The 17,498-nt window shown below is 41.7% G+C and overlaps 1 protein-coding gene across 2 annotated transcripts; it reads right to left on the reverse strand.

Annotated features, from left to right (window-relative positions):
* Positions 1-1,576: 1,576 nt before the first annotated feature.
* Positions 1,577-15,923, reverse strand: CMTM6 (CKLF like MARVEL transmembrane domain containing 6). Of its 2 annotated transcripts, none has more exons than XM_049816946.1 (5): positions 14,780-15,923; positions 8,703-8,879; positions 7,699-7,797; positions 6,008-6,218; positions 1,577-4,736 (listed from the first exon to the last, which is right to left on the reverse strand). In XM_049816946.1, exons 1-4 carry the CDS (start codon positions 14,894-14,896, stop codon positions 6,069-6,071), a joined length of 543 nt encoding a protein of 180 aa, XP_049672903.1. In that variant the 5' UTR covers positions 14,897-15,923; the 3' UTR covers positions 1,577-4,736; positions 6,008-6,068. The 2 variants fall into 2 exon arrangements, with proteins under 2 accessions (XP_049672903.1, XP_049672904.1); XM_049816947.1 differs by having other exon boundaries at positions 1,577-2,443; positions 14,780-15,103.
* Positions 15,924-17,498: the final 1,575 nt, after the last annotated feature.

The following is a 17,498-nucleotide window of genomic DNA, read 5'->3' on the forward strand; positions in this document are numbered from 1 at the left end:
TGGGAAGAGGGCGAAGTCCTCCAGACCAAATCATTTCAATCACAGGATCGCCTTTGCCCTCTTGTGGGCAAACCTCTCTTGCAGCAGACAACTGCACCGTGCAGACGCCACGAACAGGATGCAAAAGCATTGCTGGCCTTCCTTGTGCTCCCTTTAGCAGGCAAAGAATAGCTATTCTGAATGCAAAGAGAAATCAAACCCCAAACCCAGCCAAGTAGTTAACCTTGCTTAGTTCCTGCACGACAGCACGAAGGAGGCTGTGTGATAAAGCAGGTGGCCAGTCGTGCTCCTTGCTATAAGGAGAAAGCCCACCTGAAAGCAAGGAAACACCTACGTGCCTTGAACAACGGACATGGAGGCAGCAGTGACCAGGAAAGCCACAGACTACCAGCCTATATTCTGCCCTGCTGCGCTATTCTCACAATTTACAGTAAACTAACTTGGACTATGCTCCTGAGAAAGGAGCCGTCATGATTCTAGCAATAACATGACTTAAACTGTGTGGTCATGCTCCAAATTATTAAATCTTTATTAATCTTTCTTAGGACTTCAGAGTTTTCTCATGCTGTGTAAATCCACCACTGACATACCCTTGTTAATACAACATTTTGCCTCAATTGTTTCCTTGCATCTAGTTTTCAAATGTAATTAAAAGCATTAAAGACCTTTTTCCCTTATGAATCCTTATGGTTACACTCATCTCTGGCAACTTCATCAAAGACACAATTTCACTTTTAACGTTATGATATAAAGAAAAATATACCATGGCTTTCCAATTTCAGTGCTGGCAATGAAGAAAGTGCCATTCTCCTCCTGTTTACAAGATGACCACCAGGTAATAAGCAATCTGTAGGATTATGAAACAAAAAAGCTACCCTGCCAGAAAGCATGCAGATTTACTTCCTTTTCCTCACCCTACCACTGACAATCAGACAAACATTTTTAAAGGATCCGGTGGCTCCCCCTCAACCAAGTAACTGTCACCTGCATTTTTCTACACCAGAAGAAACTCTTTGCTCCTAACACTTTTTGCTAGTTTGTGGTCCTTCCTTCAACAAAGTCTTCCACTCTGTTTTTTTCTAGCTCCAAGTAATCAAGACAGTAGGGAAGCAGCACTTGAATTATGCTTGTCACAGTAACCTACAGACCACAGTAGGCGTAAAGGCTATTGCAGACTAATTTGGTGGGACCCTATGGTAAGAGGCAATATTGACCTTATCAGACCTTCCCCCTGGAAACCTGCAGTGAGAATATCCAGCTTTGCAAGCTGGACCCTCTTCCCCAGTAACACGCAAACACAATGCAAGCTCTTTCCTCCAAACCAGGAACAAAGAATGATGTTATTTCCTATGGTTGGCTCAAGGAGAACTACACAGCGACACCAAATCATAGCAGCAGAAATGAGAAACACGTTATTTACTAATATTTTATTTTAAAAAATGTTTACAAAATATGTTAGAAAGTTCTTAAGACCAAAAAAGCATAGTACATTAAAAAAAGACCACAGGTTTAAAATGGAAAAATATTTAGGCATTTCAAAATTACTTAAATGGAAATTCAAGGCAACACTGGCAACAAGACTGTATAGAATTTTTATTTTATATATATAAAACCACTGTATTATTATCCTGATTTAATAATCATTAAAAGTCACTTAAATTCTCAAAGGTATTAAAAGCGATATAGTTCTGAACAGCATAGTTTACTATCTAGAGAACTGCTTATGTTTACAGTAATAGACTAAAACAAAGATGAATTTCCATCTTAAAGGCACTACCAGCATCTTGATTTGTTACAATTTTATATATAACTTTTCAAACATTTCACCAAGTATGTATTTCCCTTCAGTGTAGAAAGCTTGGTATTTTTATTGCACAAATTCGAACAAGGATCACCGTGACAGCCATTATGCAAAAACATCTTGTGCAGAGCTCAGAATTGTGTGAGATAGCTCACTGCTTTTTCAAGTTGGAGGATGCAAATGTAGAACTCAACTGTAACAGACCACAAGCCTTCCCCACTATTTTTAAGCACAGAGTGCAAGCAAGAAGGCACAATTTCTTCACATATTTAGAACACAAGGGGCACTGGTAGCATTGTGATTTTAATGTGGGCTAAACACCAAACACAAAAATGAACATTCACAATCTACACAACACACGTGCAGATTTTCAGAGGAGAAACTCACAGTCCAGCCACTTAACAACAAGTCCTCACATGTCCTGGAGAATCCTCTGCACTGATTCTCAAGGCGCTGTAAACAAAGCCTGAAAGTGGGTGCAGAGCCTTTAAATATTTTTGGATGGGCTCAACTGGAAAAGACGAAAGCTTTTAATGTGTCTGAGCAGGCTCGCAACACCACTGCCAAGCACCATGGTGAAGAAGGGAGAAGACAATCTCCAGGTAGACGTACTGGGCCAGTTGCTTCTTTTCACAGGTTTTACTGCCAGTTAAGATTGTACAGAGATGGTTACTTTGCAAACAGAAGAAGAAATTTAAGACAGTTGCTTGTAACAGCACTTCTGCCAGAGCTCTCACCATTCTCCTGAACAATCCCTAAACCACTTGAGTCAAAATCAGCCACCTTAATTTAAGCAATTTAAATAGCTGGTTTAAATAAAGTACGCTGATTTCATCAGAAGCAGGCTGGGAAACAAGCAGTCTGCTTTGCTGACAGAGCACGGGAGGGGTAAGAGACATCTAGCCACACATGCAGAGCTTCTGCAAAACCAGATGTTTAATACAGCTCCAATGCCATTCTCTGGGATCAATCTAATTAAAAGACAGACACTCAAAGCCTGGATCTGACACCAGAAGCATCAAAGGGGGCACATTAAGACTGCAGGAGACTAGTCTGCTCAGCCACTGCAGCAAGGGAGTCTGTCCCCTATCTAGCCTGTGAGGGCAGAATTGCCAGGAGGGACACACACAAACCTGCCCCTTTACCTTAGGAAGCTGATACAGCAGTTAAGGAAATGACCCCACAGAAGCGGAGAACAGCATACACACTAGCAAACCTGCTTCTCAACTATTTTAAAACATAACAAAAAGAACACCTCATACTTAATAAGCCTAGGATTAATAGTACCACCATGCAGAAACTGCTTTGTTAGCCAACAGCTGGTTTGGAAGCAACAATTTAGCAATTGCCTTGAACCTATAACCAATATGTGACTTGCTTGTAGTATTAAACTACTATGTGACAGATTAATGCCAGCTAAACAGCATCTGGAGTGGAGCAATATGTATTGTTGTAAAGAATAGCAGAAGTCTTCCTATTAGTAAGCTCCTGTGATATACAGGAAAGCAACTAGCCAGTTTCCCAAAGACTACTGTTCGTTGTTTTCATTAGCTGCTGGCAACACTTGCATCCCTTTCAGTCAGAGATGGAATCTGATCCTCCAATCTATGCATGGATCATTCAGTTGGTGAAAGAATGGGTATAAACTACCTACTTGGAACAGCTAAAATGAAAATGAAAAACATGCCAAAACACCCTCACTCTAACAACCCAACAGCCAGGGATGCCAGCATGTATGTAGTAAGAGAATCTATCAAACTGCTCTGTAAAGGTTGGCAGTATGCTTCAAAAGGCCTAATAGTCACATCATGGGAGTCAGGAGATCTCAGTCAAAGTCACTTCTTCCAACACCAACTCCTTGTGGCACTTTCATAAAGGTAACTTGCTCTGTATTTCAGTTTCTCTCTGAAGTGTCAGCAGTAGGTATCATAGATAAGGAGGCTGAGGCAGAGAGATGACTTTACAGATCCCTGTCGGTACCACTATTTCCAATTCAGGAATGGACACCAATAACAAAGCACTTAGGTGGAGAAAAGTCTATAGAAAAGCAACCAAAACCCAGAACTCTATTCACGTATTTTCAAGCTGAGAAAAATTACCAGAAAAATTACCTTACAATAAAAGTTTTGTCATGGTGCTGCATTGCTTAATAAATACCAGCAGCAGAGTGTTACTCTTATACTATATTAACTGCTTTTAATTATAGATCAAGATTTAGAGACTATAGACATTTTGATGTGAAAACAAATTCAGTAGAATCCTGGGCAATAAAAAAAAAAAAAAAAAAAGAAAGAAAAAACCTCTTAGAATATTAATCATAGATATGGACATGATCCCCAGAGTAAGACATTGCAAATCATAGCAGAGATATTTTTCGTTATGGCAAGCTTCATATCACCAGTAACACTGCTTGTAAAGAAAACATCTCTAATCTACCCAGTTTTTGGAGACAGCTACAGCAAGCTCGGTACACCCAGTCTGAGATCAGGTTTTAGTGCAAATGGACACTAATAAATACAAGGAAAAAAAAAAAAAAGCCAGTCCATAAAGCATTTCTCTTTGCAAAGCAGGAAATGCTATGAAGGAAAGTATGTCTTTTATGCATGGCTCTGAAACCAAGCTACAGCTTAAACTTGATGCTTCACACCACCTGTCAAAATTTTACATCCTCCAAGCAAAGTGTAGTGTTAGGCTTAAGTCTCAGAGCTTAGACAGAGAACATCACAAACACACATTCATCAGAAAGTGGCAGCACTGGAAAAAAACTCTGACCTTCTTTTACAGTCCTTTGTCTTACAACAGCTTCCTTCCTCATCCTTTTCCAAATACAGCTTTCTCAGCTAATTTCTGGAGGGCTTAGTCTCAATGCTGCCACAACAGGTTACAGGACTATAAATTTGTCAGACTAGGGTATTGATGAAATGGGAGTTAATGCCTGGAAGACACTGCGAATGTCATGAGCACTCAAACAAGAATTGTTTTTGCATAATCAGCTTTTTCTGATTTGCTTTGGTATTTTGGACATCTCCTGGCTTACAGCAACTTGCTTTACTTTTGAAGGCTCTCCTCTTAAGTGAGGTCTAGCAGTTTTGCTTCTACCTCAGACATTTGAAAAATGCCTTTTCACCACTCCATTTCTTTTACAGCCATCAACATCTGGTCTGATATGTCCACCACTTGTCTGCCATGTGTTGCATCAGTAGTGTTTCTTGCAGTCATACAGCCTGTCGCTTTTAAGACACATCAAGGGTACAAGTGCTAATTTACCCGTTTACCAGCTGCCTTAGTAGCAAGAAGTCTCAAGCTAGTGCCCTATTTATAAACAAAGAAAATGGTGGGGTCCATAACCATTCTGGCAATACTTACCATTAACTATGCATAAACAAGCTGCATATGGTATTAGCCCTGCAAGTAATATTCACTAGGATAGTATTAACCCTGCAAGTAACATTCACCAGGATAGTACCAATGAGCTGTAACATTTTTCCCATTGATGTTCAGATTGCCACTTTTTGGGTTACTTTGTGAAAATATTTATTCTTCACTTTTTTCCTCTCACAGCTGGCTTTTCAAGTTTCTTCCTGCAAATTCTATAGCTTTCATAACAATCTGAAAGAAGATTCTGGCGCACAAGTCCAAACTTTGACAATCATGGGGTGCAAACTGTCTCCTTAATATACATTAGCCCCCCCCTAAAAACCCTACACTCGCTATTCCATTAAACTGATCTCCACAGACAGAACTGAGACATATGAATAGTAAAACCAAAACAAAACCCCTTATGTAAGGATAAGCATTTCTGTTAGGCTCCAGTAAGGTATCCCTTTTACATTCACAGTTTGACGAGTAAGTACAAGAATGAATTCTGCTGTACTAATCTATAACTCATAACAGAATTATCTGGTCCATTTATACAGAAAGTATCTTTAGGTTATAGCTCAGAATTTATGCATCACACATTAATCTTTATTAGTCACCTCTGTCAAAATCAAATCAGCACTCTGTTGTCCTTAAGTTATCCTACTTAGACAAAAGACTTTTTAGTGTGTGTCACCTGGAGAGGTAGCAGGACCAGTTATTAAGCAGAACCAGTTACCTTAGAAAAAGATGCTCAAGATGCCATTACTTGACCTAAGGACCTAGAAAAATTTGTGATGAGCAATGCGTACAAAATTGGTTAGAAGGGAGACAGAAGATGTTACCTACAGCGCACTGAAGGTTCATTTTAGTTTGCTCCATTCAAAAAGAATGACATAATTCCAGAAAGTTAGCTTTGTTTATTCAGTGGCTGATTTTCTGTGTAACTCTGAGCATTGCCAGGATTTTCAGAGGATCGGTTGACATTTTGTTTCTGACTGTGAAAACACTGTATAATAATTTCAGCTGAAAATGCACCACTTGCAAGAAATCCAAACACCTGTGAAAGGAATATATCATTTTTAAATGTACAAACATTGTTTGGAGAGATTTGCTGGACAATTTACATACATTAATAACGCTTATATATAAAGTTTCCAGTCCTCCTTAAATAGGTAGTTCAATTTAAATTAGAAACAGATCAGAAATCATAATTCTAGCACATGTAATGCAAAAGTTTTTACAGTTCTCATTCTCTTAATCAAGTGTGAACCATAAAATATGTTCTAAAGTGCCCTTAATAGTAAAAGAGTATTCATTTTATTGCAAAACTTTGTTATTAAAGAAGCATGGCATTGGTGGTATAGCAGAATATTTATCCGAGAGATGGCTGCTGATTAAAGGGACTAAGTGAATAAGAGCAACATGTGGAAGGTGAAGGGAGATAAGATCCACAGAGCCTAAGCAAGTTCTTACTGGGTCAGCAAGGGGGGATGAAATTACATTTTGTTAATGACATTTAGTTAATGACATTTCGTTATTAGTCATAGCAAGATAGTGGTAAGGAGAAGGTTGTTTTTAGCAGCTCCCATCAAACAAAGATACACACACATGCCTTATTCTAACTTTTACGTAAATTTCACACAACTCGTTTGGGCCAAAGCAATTTGACACTAGTAAGTCTTAAATCACAATAGTTGGGTTTTTTTTCCAACTCCAGAAAAAAAAAACTTGAAAGACTTTATACTCAAACCATTAGGTTTGAATATATCAACATCACAGAAGATGACTATACAAAAGTGTGCATCTCTAATAGCTTGTACTGCCTGTGGAACAGAATTATTTTGCTTTCTTTCCTAACTCATTTTTTCTCATCCAAGAATAAAATAAAAATTTTATCTTTTAAACTCACATATTCACAATTCCAAGGTTATTCAAAAGAAGTGCCAAATGAGTGAGGAATTATGAGATCCACAGCATCCCAAAGCCTCTTCAGTGTCCCCCAGGAGATGCATGCCCTGTTGCGCTTCTATTTCTGTCACTGAGGAAACTGCTGCTCTTACTGCAGCCTTTGCAAGTCAGCATTTTTCACATATGCTTTATAATGCCTGGTAATCTTGCTGACTTTGTGAGGAGGTGGCATTATGAAAGGACAATTGAGGAAAAAAGTAGGCATTTCAGATATCAGAGAACTGGGGAAGCTGTGAGAGATGGAAGCATCAAAACAGTGACAGGCAACAGGGAATAATACAGAGCCAAGGCAGTGAAGTCTGAGGAACCCAGAAGCAAGCCACAAACACTGGGGAGCTGCAAGTGCATGCAGAGCTTTCCAGCAATCCTGAGGAATGCCTGCTCTTTGGATTTCCTGTGGTTAAGTTTCTGGAAGGTCTTAAAAATAGCTAATTCCTCCTGAAACATCACAATGCACTGAATTCTGTTCCCTACCCAGTTTCTTCCCTGCAAATTCAGTGAGGTTTAAAGGGCAGAGAAAGTCACATACAAGATAAACACAAAGTAAATGATGCAATTTTAAGACTTACGCATGCAGCATTTTCAACAGCAGACCCAGAGCTGGTCGCAGCAAGCACTATTGATGCTAACAGAAAACAGACAACTATGGCTCGCATGGTCCATAAATTCTGCAAATATAAAAAAATGAATATTATAGAACTGTAGATATAGTACCTGAAAAAGAACAAGCATCGTAACAGCAGCTGAGTTAATCCGCCAGTGAATTTATACTTGGAAACTTTGATGATAGTCAGAGCTTCAGAAAATACATTGTACAGCTATATTCCAAACAACATTCAACATAATCAACTATTTAAAAGAGTCTGCATGACATACTCCCCTGTTTTTGTCTTCTTTAAGTATTTCATTCATTTCACCTAACTTTTTTCACAATCAAATTCAAGCTCAGGTTAACCACGCTAGCATTATTCCCTATGCAAAACATATGGGAAATCAGAAACCTGTAAGTAAATGTGTTCATTCAAATCTCTTACTACACTCTCCTATCTGTACCTTCATGTAAAAAACCTACTGTTTGCTCTGAAGACAAATAGGAAGGGACACTCATAAGACAGTGTAATATTCTTACTGACTTTACAGAGCAACTTTGTGCCACTGCTGGATCTTCTGAAATATAAAAGCATAAACTGTAATGAGTATGATTATTACCAAAAAGGAGGTAGGCTATACCCAGTAGGAAAATAGATAGGGTAAACAGGCAAGTTACAAGTACCATGCTGGCAGTAAACTGTGTTCTGTATACATACATATATGCAATGACTATGCAGTAGTATTAGTCTGTGTGAAAGACTTTCACACAAGTTCTAAAATCCTGCAGGTAACCAACATGACAATTTTGGGAAAAGTTGTTAATATAAAAGGAACTCTCAAAGTTGACTCATTTTTTAACTATAAGCTACTTTAATCTACCCTTTAAATAAAGGAGATTCATTCTGTGTAGCCTTTTTACTCCGCAGTAGTCTTTAAGCACTTACAAGAAATGGTTTGTTTAAAAAAAAAAAAAAATCCTTACCACTCTCTGTACTTTATCTTCCCCAAATGTTTCATATACATCAGTGCAATACACACACAGGATCAGAAGGCTCAAAAGAAAGGCACTGCAGCTTATGAATTCAAAGAAGTAAAGTCCACCACACTTGATACAATCCTCCACAATTTCTTCACAAATAACAGCCAGAAGAGAGAGAATCTGCAAACAAAGAACATGCTTGAGTTGGATCAAGTCTCTTAATATCTTCAGCAAATAGACATCTCTGATATGAACATTAATAAAGACAGCTGTAAGAAAAATCCTCACTCTGCAAAGAACCCGGTAAAATTTTGCACTATTTTCTTACAGGCAGAAATAATCACAGTGACATGGTTTACACTTGCTGTTAAAAGTTGGTCAATAAACTACACTCAGGTAAGCTGAGCACACACCACCAAATACAGGCTTCTTGATTAGGCAGTCAAGATTCCCGATTTGTGGTTTTGTGCAATTGCCAGTTGGAAGCAGACAGGGCAGACAGCGTGGAGAGCACACCTCCCACTCAGAACGAGCAAAAATACTATTGCTTACTACTTACAACTGCACTTAATTTTAAATGCATTTGGGTTCAGGGCAGAGGGGGAAATTGGATGGCATTGACACAGTCAGCTACCTCCCTGAACGTTTACAGCTGACGTTACCTCCCTTAATAAAACTTAAAGTGCATGTAGCTAATAGCTCATGTGCTTATGACCCAGTAACGACAGAAGCTCAGCTGTACTTGTAGGAACCAAAACTTTAAACTATGTTTAACTATGCTGGACAGTGCTTAATCTATGTAGAAGCTTACGTTCACCTTCCTGCCAGATGATGTTTTGAGGAAAGAACGTGAGTTAATTCCTGTACAGTCACCATAGAACTGCTGCTGGATTTTCTACTATTTTATTGTACAAGAAAGAATACTGCTTTATTTAAATGTTCTCTCATTTTGGCTACTTCCTGCTAATTTCCTTCATCCCATAAATTTGACACAGCATTACAGATCCTTGTACTAAGGAGTTCACCAAATTAAAACAAAACCATTAGTAGGAATCAGACGCAGTTATAAAATTGAGACTGACAGAAGGATGATGATCATATTTTTAGTAAGAGTATATGGGCAATGATGAGGTTGACAGTTCTTCTTTAAAAAAGTAAAAAATCAAATTCTAAAATTCAGAACTGTTCTTGGAAAACAACCACCAGCCTTTGGTTTCAGTTTTCTGACAGTAAAAATAAGAACAATAATTTAGCACCTGGGAACTGTAAATTCCCCCTGCTAAGCCAGACCTCATAAGGGTACTTCAAAACATCATGTTTTGAAAACACTGCAATCATATAAAGTAAACAGGATCTCAGAAAGGGAAAGAACCGGAGCTGGGCAACTGCAATATTACTATCAGACCTCCACATACTTCCCTTCTCTTCCGCAGCGGCTGGCAAGTCAAACTTCTCAGCAGCCTTTGCACCTAAAACAGTGACTACAATGGCTGTCCGAAGAATGTTTTGAACTCTGAATTTCCAATTTTTAAGTATTTTTTTGCATTTCAAAAGATTTGCTTACAGTTGCATCCAATGACTCTCAATTTCACATTTTTCACAAGGTCAGCGAAAGTGTGAGATACATTTTCATGCATAGTTCTAGCTTTTTTTAATCAGCACTGAAAACTGAATGCCATCACTTTCACCTGAGATGAAACAGAACAGAAAGGAAATAAACCTGTCCTTAAAAGAATTTATAAGCCCAGATAACCACAATATGATCTAAATAACTGAAAAAAATCTCTCCGCTGAGTGTACAAACAAGTAGAACAAAATCCCACTCAAAGAGTAGCTTAGCTATAAAGCGTTCGGTGTCAAATAAATGAGATTTACCAAGTGGAGACCTATGTGGGACTTGTCCAAGTCAATATTCAATTTTTTATTAATAAGCTGAATAACAAAATAGAGTACATCATTAAAAAAGCTTTGGCTTGAAGAACTTTAATCAAAGTAGTGTATCAACAGCTCATTTATAAGCTGCCAGAGAGTTCTGCTTGGATTTCTTAACTTGCTTCTTGATATCACTCTGAGAAACAAAAGGGATTACTCTGAGAAACAAAAGGGATTACTCTGTTGTCCTACTACAAAAAAAACCCCACTTTTAAATAGCACTAAAAGAGTAGCTGCTAATTTCAGCTTATATAGTTACAGCTATATAACACAGCAAGAAGTTTTTACTAGTATTAGCCAGAAGATTATCGTCTCTATTATTCATCTGCATTTTAGTAACATCCTGCTATTAGATACAGCATAAACATATGAGCCACTTAAAACAAGCCAGGAGATTCCACATTTCATTCAGTTTCCCAAGAACCATTCTGCTGGAGATCCAACTTCATCTGTCAGCATTAGTCCTGGGATGAGCGCAGACCTCTACAAGCTTACATGAAGCAGCCAACACTCCTTCTGTTTTTTTATCTGCTTTCTCCACACCAATCCCATGGACAATCCCTAGCAGCTGATGCCCAGAATATCACTACTGCTTTTGTCTGAGCTGTCAATAACAAGTGAAGAGGGGCAGCTCAGTAGTTCCTCACTTTCTGGACAGCTAAACCTTCTGGGCAGAGCTTCTTTCACCCTGCAGCCCAGGGTAACGCCTGAAGACAAAAGCAGGCAGCCGCCACCTTCCTTCCCTCTTGCCCAGAGCTCTGCACTGCTGCGGATGCAGTGCCAGTGTTAGTGGGCAGGCAGAGATTACCCAGCAGGTAAGTCAGGGCACAGATCGGAGCAAGCAAGGGCTGCAGAGGGGTGCACAGGGACACAGACAGGCTGGCACCAGGCTTGCTGGTTCCTGCAGGAAAATCCACACCTCGCCATATGCATGCACTGCTTGCTGTAAAGGGAAAAGCATCGTTGGAGACGCAGTTTTTAACATCTTTTTAAAAATTATTAGTCCTAACTGTCCATGTGTACACCAGAAATTAAACATCTTCATCTGTGCCTTACCAGCAAGAAGTTATTCATTACTACGGACATTACTGTTGGAAGTTTCTACACAAGTGTCAAGTTTCTAAAGTAGATTTAATAACTGAAAGGCTACAAAAGAATGCTACGAAAAAAAAGCAGATCAATGAACTTTCCAACAGGCCTGTGAAAATGCTCAGCAGTTTCTAGTACAAAATCTTCTAACTGAGATGGGTGCACATATTAATTCTGTAGGTCTACTCAATCAGGGCTAATATAGGAAGTGAACAGCTCAGAAAAAGAGCAGATGTTTAAGACTGAATAACCAAAATGCCCAAACTGGAAAGGAAAATTCTAAGAGTGAGACAATAGTTGATGACAGGTATTTCTGGTTTAGATAAGAATTCATTTCTACCTCAGTCTTGGCACAATATGCACTGTGCCATTTACCTTTGTGGAGAATCTGAACCAGTCATAGACTAACAAAAACATTCCACCTATGTAAAAAAACCCAACCAAACAGTCTAGAAACCCACGCAATAAGCATGCCTCCCAGCATCCTTTTGGCAGTTACATTTTCCTTATTTCATTTGCCCAAAAAGTTTTAAAAAACAGACTAAGATTACAATGTATGGCATTATTAATTGGAAGAAAAGCATTTCTAAGGTCTAGAAATCAGTTTTCTGCAGGTCAGTTCACAGTATTTTGTGAAACACTTGATCACTTCTATAACGAAGACAGGTGATTTTCTGAGTGCAAGACCCTGTTTAGCAGTCCACACTTATCAGTGCATAATTCCAATAACAACCACTACTGTAACACAAGGCTGATAGATGATAATGACCATCACCATCACTGGCACTTCCAAAAATCAACACTTTCCCAAAACAGGAACATTTTTCTTCCTGCAGATACCGAGGCTTCCACCTTGAGGAACATCTGGGGCTCATTCAAAGTGTTTTGACAAAGAACTCCAAGATCTGTGCATTTTGATAAAGGGATACAAAAGGGGAAGGAAAAAAATGTTGGGAATTAGGAAGGTGAACGACTATAACTCCATTTTCTTTTTCCTCTCATTGAAGGACAGGTACAGACCATAAACTGCTAATTCTTTAGAAGCATATCAAGCAGCTACCCATCCTGTTTGGGATAATCATAATTTTCCTTTTTCCTACCTAGAAAGCTTTTTAAATAATGCCTCTGTTCAGGTAAACAGTTTAAGACTTTGGTACACCAGTAAATTTGCCTATGTAATGGTTTATTTTAGTTGGTGAACCAACTTCTATAAATGATCTGCTTGTCTGGGAGCAACAGCCAGTAGATCCTACTTTATTAACTTCCAGTAGATGAAGTAAAAGTTTATGTCCTACTATAATTATTTAATTAAAGCCTTCTTGGGTGTGATTTATTTTTAAACACTCTTAGAAAACATTTTTTTTGGCAGCACTACTGTTACCTTTACCACCACTCAAGAATCTTAGAATGTTTCTGGTTGAGGGTTTTTACTATGTGCGAAACAAAGGTTAAAAACCAAACGTTGTCTTTTCTGCAATGATGAAATAACGAGAAAGGGTTGGAAATAACCTACAATTCCCATGAGCATGAGACATCTGACTAAAAAGCCACTTTGTTGGCTGGAAAACGTACCCTGACACACATTTACAGTCAGCTGCCCTTTCCCACTGTCAGTTTCACTACCTCCCTGCCAGTACTTAAGAATGATGCTCCTCCCATCCTTATCAGCAGTCACACTGGCACATTTTGGAAGAACCCACTGCGGAGTCTGGAACAAATGGGAGTCTGAATCATGCACTCAACTGCTGAATGCATTCGGGAATAACGTTACACATAGCAAAACGCAAGCAGAATATAAGCCTTCTATTTCCTGGCGGGCACAGGACTGCCCAACACGAAGTGATGAATTGCGATGTCTCATGCAATAGGCCACCCTCAACACTGCACATTTCTAGTGCAACTTTCTACCATGAAACATGGAAGAAATGAGCACTCCGACTTTAGCACAGGCAGTGCAGTGTCATAAACTTACAAACGGGCTGCAGGGGCGGCAGAACAGGGAGGTCGGATCTGATGACCCAGCAAGCCCTTCCCAGTTCTACTGCCCTATCCTGAGGTTCAACCAAAGGCTTCTACCTCCTGTTTTCATCCAACGTGGCCCTCAGAAGAAAATACTAAGTTTCCTGTGAGGCTTCCCTCCGATTTTTAACCTTAATGGCAGCAGGCAGGGGAACCACACAGGCTGCAGCACCGAACCCTAGTCGCATGACACACGCAACCATCAGATGTCGGCACCTGCTCCCGGAACTGGAACACGAAAATGGAACACGGCTGTTACTTCCCCACCACAAAATAATCTGAACCTGTACAGACGATGGTATTATAAGACACCATGCCAGCTTTCCAGCTGCGTTACAAGTCTGCACAGCTTTAGCAACGAAGAGCAGAGGCCGGCTCTGCCTGTGGTACCTCTGAAGTCAGGCTTTCGGGTGGAGCGAGCCCCTTCCCGACCGACAGAATCCACTCCCCTGAAGCCTGCGTACGGCCGTCGCCCCCAGCCTGCGCTTTGCCGCTGAAGAGTTTAGGGTTTTTTTAAGAGGCGGGTTTTTAGGATTGCCCTAAAGCCGGAGGGCACGATAACACGGCCATTTCTGTACCAAAGCTGCACTTTCGGCAAGCAGGGACATCTGTAAAAGGACGCGGGCGACAGCCGGCGGCGCGGTAGCAGCTGCTGGCCCCCACGGCCGGTCCCAGCCCCGCACCCCCGGGCGCGGCTACCTCGGTGAGACTTTCGGCCTCTCCCCGCTCCGCCGGGCAGCCGTTCTGCCAGGGGCTGCTCGCTCCGCGCAGGGCCCGGCACGTCCCCGGCCACGGCGCGGGGGGGGGGGGGGGGGGGGGGGGGGCGAGAACGGCCGCTGCCTGCGGAGGTGCGCAGGCGGGCGGTCAGTCGGTCAGTCAGTCAGCGGCCGGCCGCCCTGGCCCCGCTTCGCCGCCTTGGCTCGCCGCCAGCCGTGCCCGCTGCTTCCCGGCGGGTCTGAGGGGAGGCGAGGAGGGGACTCACCGCCGGCCGCGCCCGCCGCTTCCCGGCGGGGCCGAGGGGAGGCGAGGAGGGGACTCACCCCTTGGAGCGCTTTGGTCGGCAGCCGCCATCCGCGCAGGTGCCGCAGGGTGCAGCCGAACGGGCGGCGGGACGGCTTAGCCTGCGGCTCGGTGGTCTCGTTGTAGACGTTGTCCATGGCCGCGCCGCCGGCGGCCGCCAGCTGGGGGAAAGAGAAAGCAAAAGGGCAGCGCGGCCGGAGAAGGCGAAGGGGAACGAGAAGGGGAAGGCGGCGGCGGAGGCCCGCCTAGGCCCCGGCGGGACAAAGGCACTTCCTGCAGCGAGCGCCATCGCCCCCAGCCGGCGGCCGCGGCTGCCGAGGGCGGTGGGAGAGGGACGGCGGGCTGCGGGGGCTGAGGGGCCGCGGGGCAGTCGCGCAGCGGTCGCCTCAGGCCTCGGACTGTTCTCAGTGTGGTAACGGGCGCTTATTGGGAAGAGTTTACACGATTATTTACTTGCCTGTTGTCACACGAGATTACGACATCAGAAGGATTTTTTGAGCCAAAGCTTTCCCTGCTTATATTCCTTGTTGTCAGTGAGAGAAAACACTAGTATCCCTGGGGAATCTCTACTAATATACTTCCATACCTTTGCCCAGATCGACTTTTAAACAGCTTTTGGTGCTCTATGTAAGAGTAGATCAAGCCCATTATTGTATGTAAGCAAAGGTGTGTTACATTCACATCTATATTATTAATGTGTAATCCACAGAACTATTATGGTCCTTCATAGTCAAGTTCAGATATACTTCACTCGCTTGAATTCAGTCAAATACAGTCTACTGATAGAAAAGTTGGCAATTTGCTTCATACGTGCCTACGGAACAGAGCAGGCTGTTCAGATGCTGCCTCTCTTCAGAACCTCACAGGGAAGTGGAAGGATGTGTGCTACAGTGACCCATGAGGTAGATGCTATTTTTAACTCCGCCAAGGGCCACCGTTAGCTGGACAGATGGAGTAGTGTGGGCCAGATAAAAGCAGTTGGGCCATACTCTGTGCTGAATGCATACCAGCAGGCCGTACACCTGACCTCCCAGTAAGACAACACAAGCCAGGGGAACATGCAGGGTCACCAGGCAGGATGATACAGACTTGTCCGTGCCATAAATTATGTTCAGCTGCAGGAATTGGCTTGAGAGGCAAATGAGCAGGGCAAGTCCCGCAATTCCCAAGGTATGGGAGTTTCCACTAAAATAAGTAAGGTATTGCCATGGGTGTGCCCTAGCTTCTGCCTGGGGTTGGGATGAGTCTAATATAGCTCTGCTGGCACAATCCCAGAGTGCAGGACTGAGCAGGTAGGTGTAGCCAGTAACATTTACTGTTACCACTTACGCGTCCCCAGTGCCTTCGTCACCTTTTTTTTTAAATATGTACATTATAAATAAAATCACATTACAGAGGCTGGCATCTCTCTTCTGAAGGAAATTCCCTTTTTGTTTTGTTTTCTTCCTTGATAATATCTCAAAACTGGCTGAATAATTTGAAAGCCACAAAGTGTGTGACTAGGCTGTGCTGTGGTCTGAGGGAGACAGGACTTAACAGAGGTAGAAGTAATTGTCCATTCTTTTCAGGTGTTCGGAGGCATCTAAGGCTATTTTGTAGTTGTTCCCTTTTGAATCTTTACCAGTGGCTTGATGCAACATTGCTAGATTATGAACATAGATGTTAGTATTGACAACTGTCTTGAGGAGAGACTGTTTTTCAAGGAGTCACAGAAACACAAGACAACCCTACAAAAGATAAAATATACAGCAACCTTTTCCTAGCTACTGCTGTCTTTACGAGTTTTTCCTGTTCAGGCCTTCTCCAGGAAATACATGTCAATGATGCATGAATTATAAAGGCTAGCTTGCCATTTAAAGCCTAACTTATTTAGGCCACTGTATTTATTTATTTATAAGGAGGTGCAGGAAAAGCAAAACAACAGCAAAGCTAACAGGAACTGTAAGATCATGTGACAGAGAAGGAATGAAAACTGGACAACAGCATAGGACTTGATAGCTTAAAAATACTTCAAGCATTATGTTAAAACATACAAATGCTGCTATTCACACAAACAGCAGGTGTTCTTCACCCTTTTCATTAGCACTGTCTTTCAAGTATAGTATCTCTCCTTTAAAGAGGGAATGCAAATCAAAACAACAGTTACAATAAATAACAAGCCTGTTTAATGCAAATAACTGTAATTAGCTGGCTGTAATGTAATGGAAATCTCATTCCAGATGTACATCTGTTCATTTCCTTCTGTTTATGTGCTACACCTGACAGAGTTTTCCAAAAAGAGAAGTCTTTCCTACCCCTCCACAGCCTCTGCTGGAATGGCAGGACCAGAGCTAAAGGCAGGACATGATGGCAGAGAGGCAGCCCTGGAGTTAGATCCTGTACTACGGTAACATCTCCAGTCAGGCAGGCAGAGAGTGGGAGAGATCCATGGAAGCACATTAGTGATGAGTGACCTAGTTTTCTCCCTCATTACATCTCCAAAGACACCCACCATAGTGACCAAAAAGTAATACCAATTAAGTTGAGAAAGCCACCTCATTAGGGGAAGATTACATACACTGTACACAGTATAGCTGTATGACAGTTACCACTCCTTGCCACTGATGTTGAAATAATTTACAAAAAAATATGACTGGAGCTCCTTGAAGCAGTTGAATAAATGCGAACTGCTGGAATAAGGTGGATACAGGCCAGAGCTGCACCACTGTTTTCATAAAGTGACGCCCCGGTGGTTCTTTG

Source organism: Accipiter gentilis, chromosome 14 (assembly GCF_929443795.1).
Source record: "Accipiter gentilis chromosome 14, bAccGen1.1, whole genome shotgun sequence".
Classification (NCBI taxonomy): Eukaryota; Metazoa; Chordata; class Aves; order Accipitriformes; family Accipitridae; genus Astur; species Astur gentilis.

Coding starts and splice junctions, on each gene's coding strand:
- CMTM6 (XM_049816946.1), bottom strand. CDS start 14,896: ATGGACAACGTCTACAACGAGACCACCGAGCCGCAGGCTAAGCCGTCC. Junction 7,798..8,702: donor AAGATAAAGTACAGAGAGTG/GTAAGGATTTTT, acceptor TTATATTTGCAG/AATTTATGGACCATGCGAGC. Junction 6,219..7,698: donor CTGTTGAAAATGCTGCATGC/GTAAGTCTTAAA, acceptor TTCCTTTCACAG/GTGTTTGGATTTCTTGCAAG.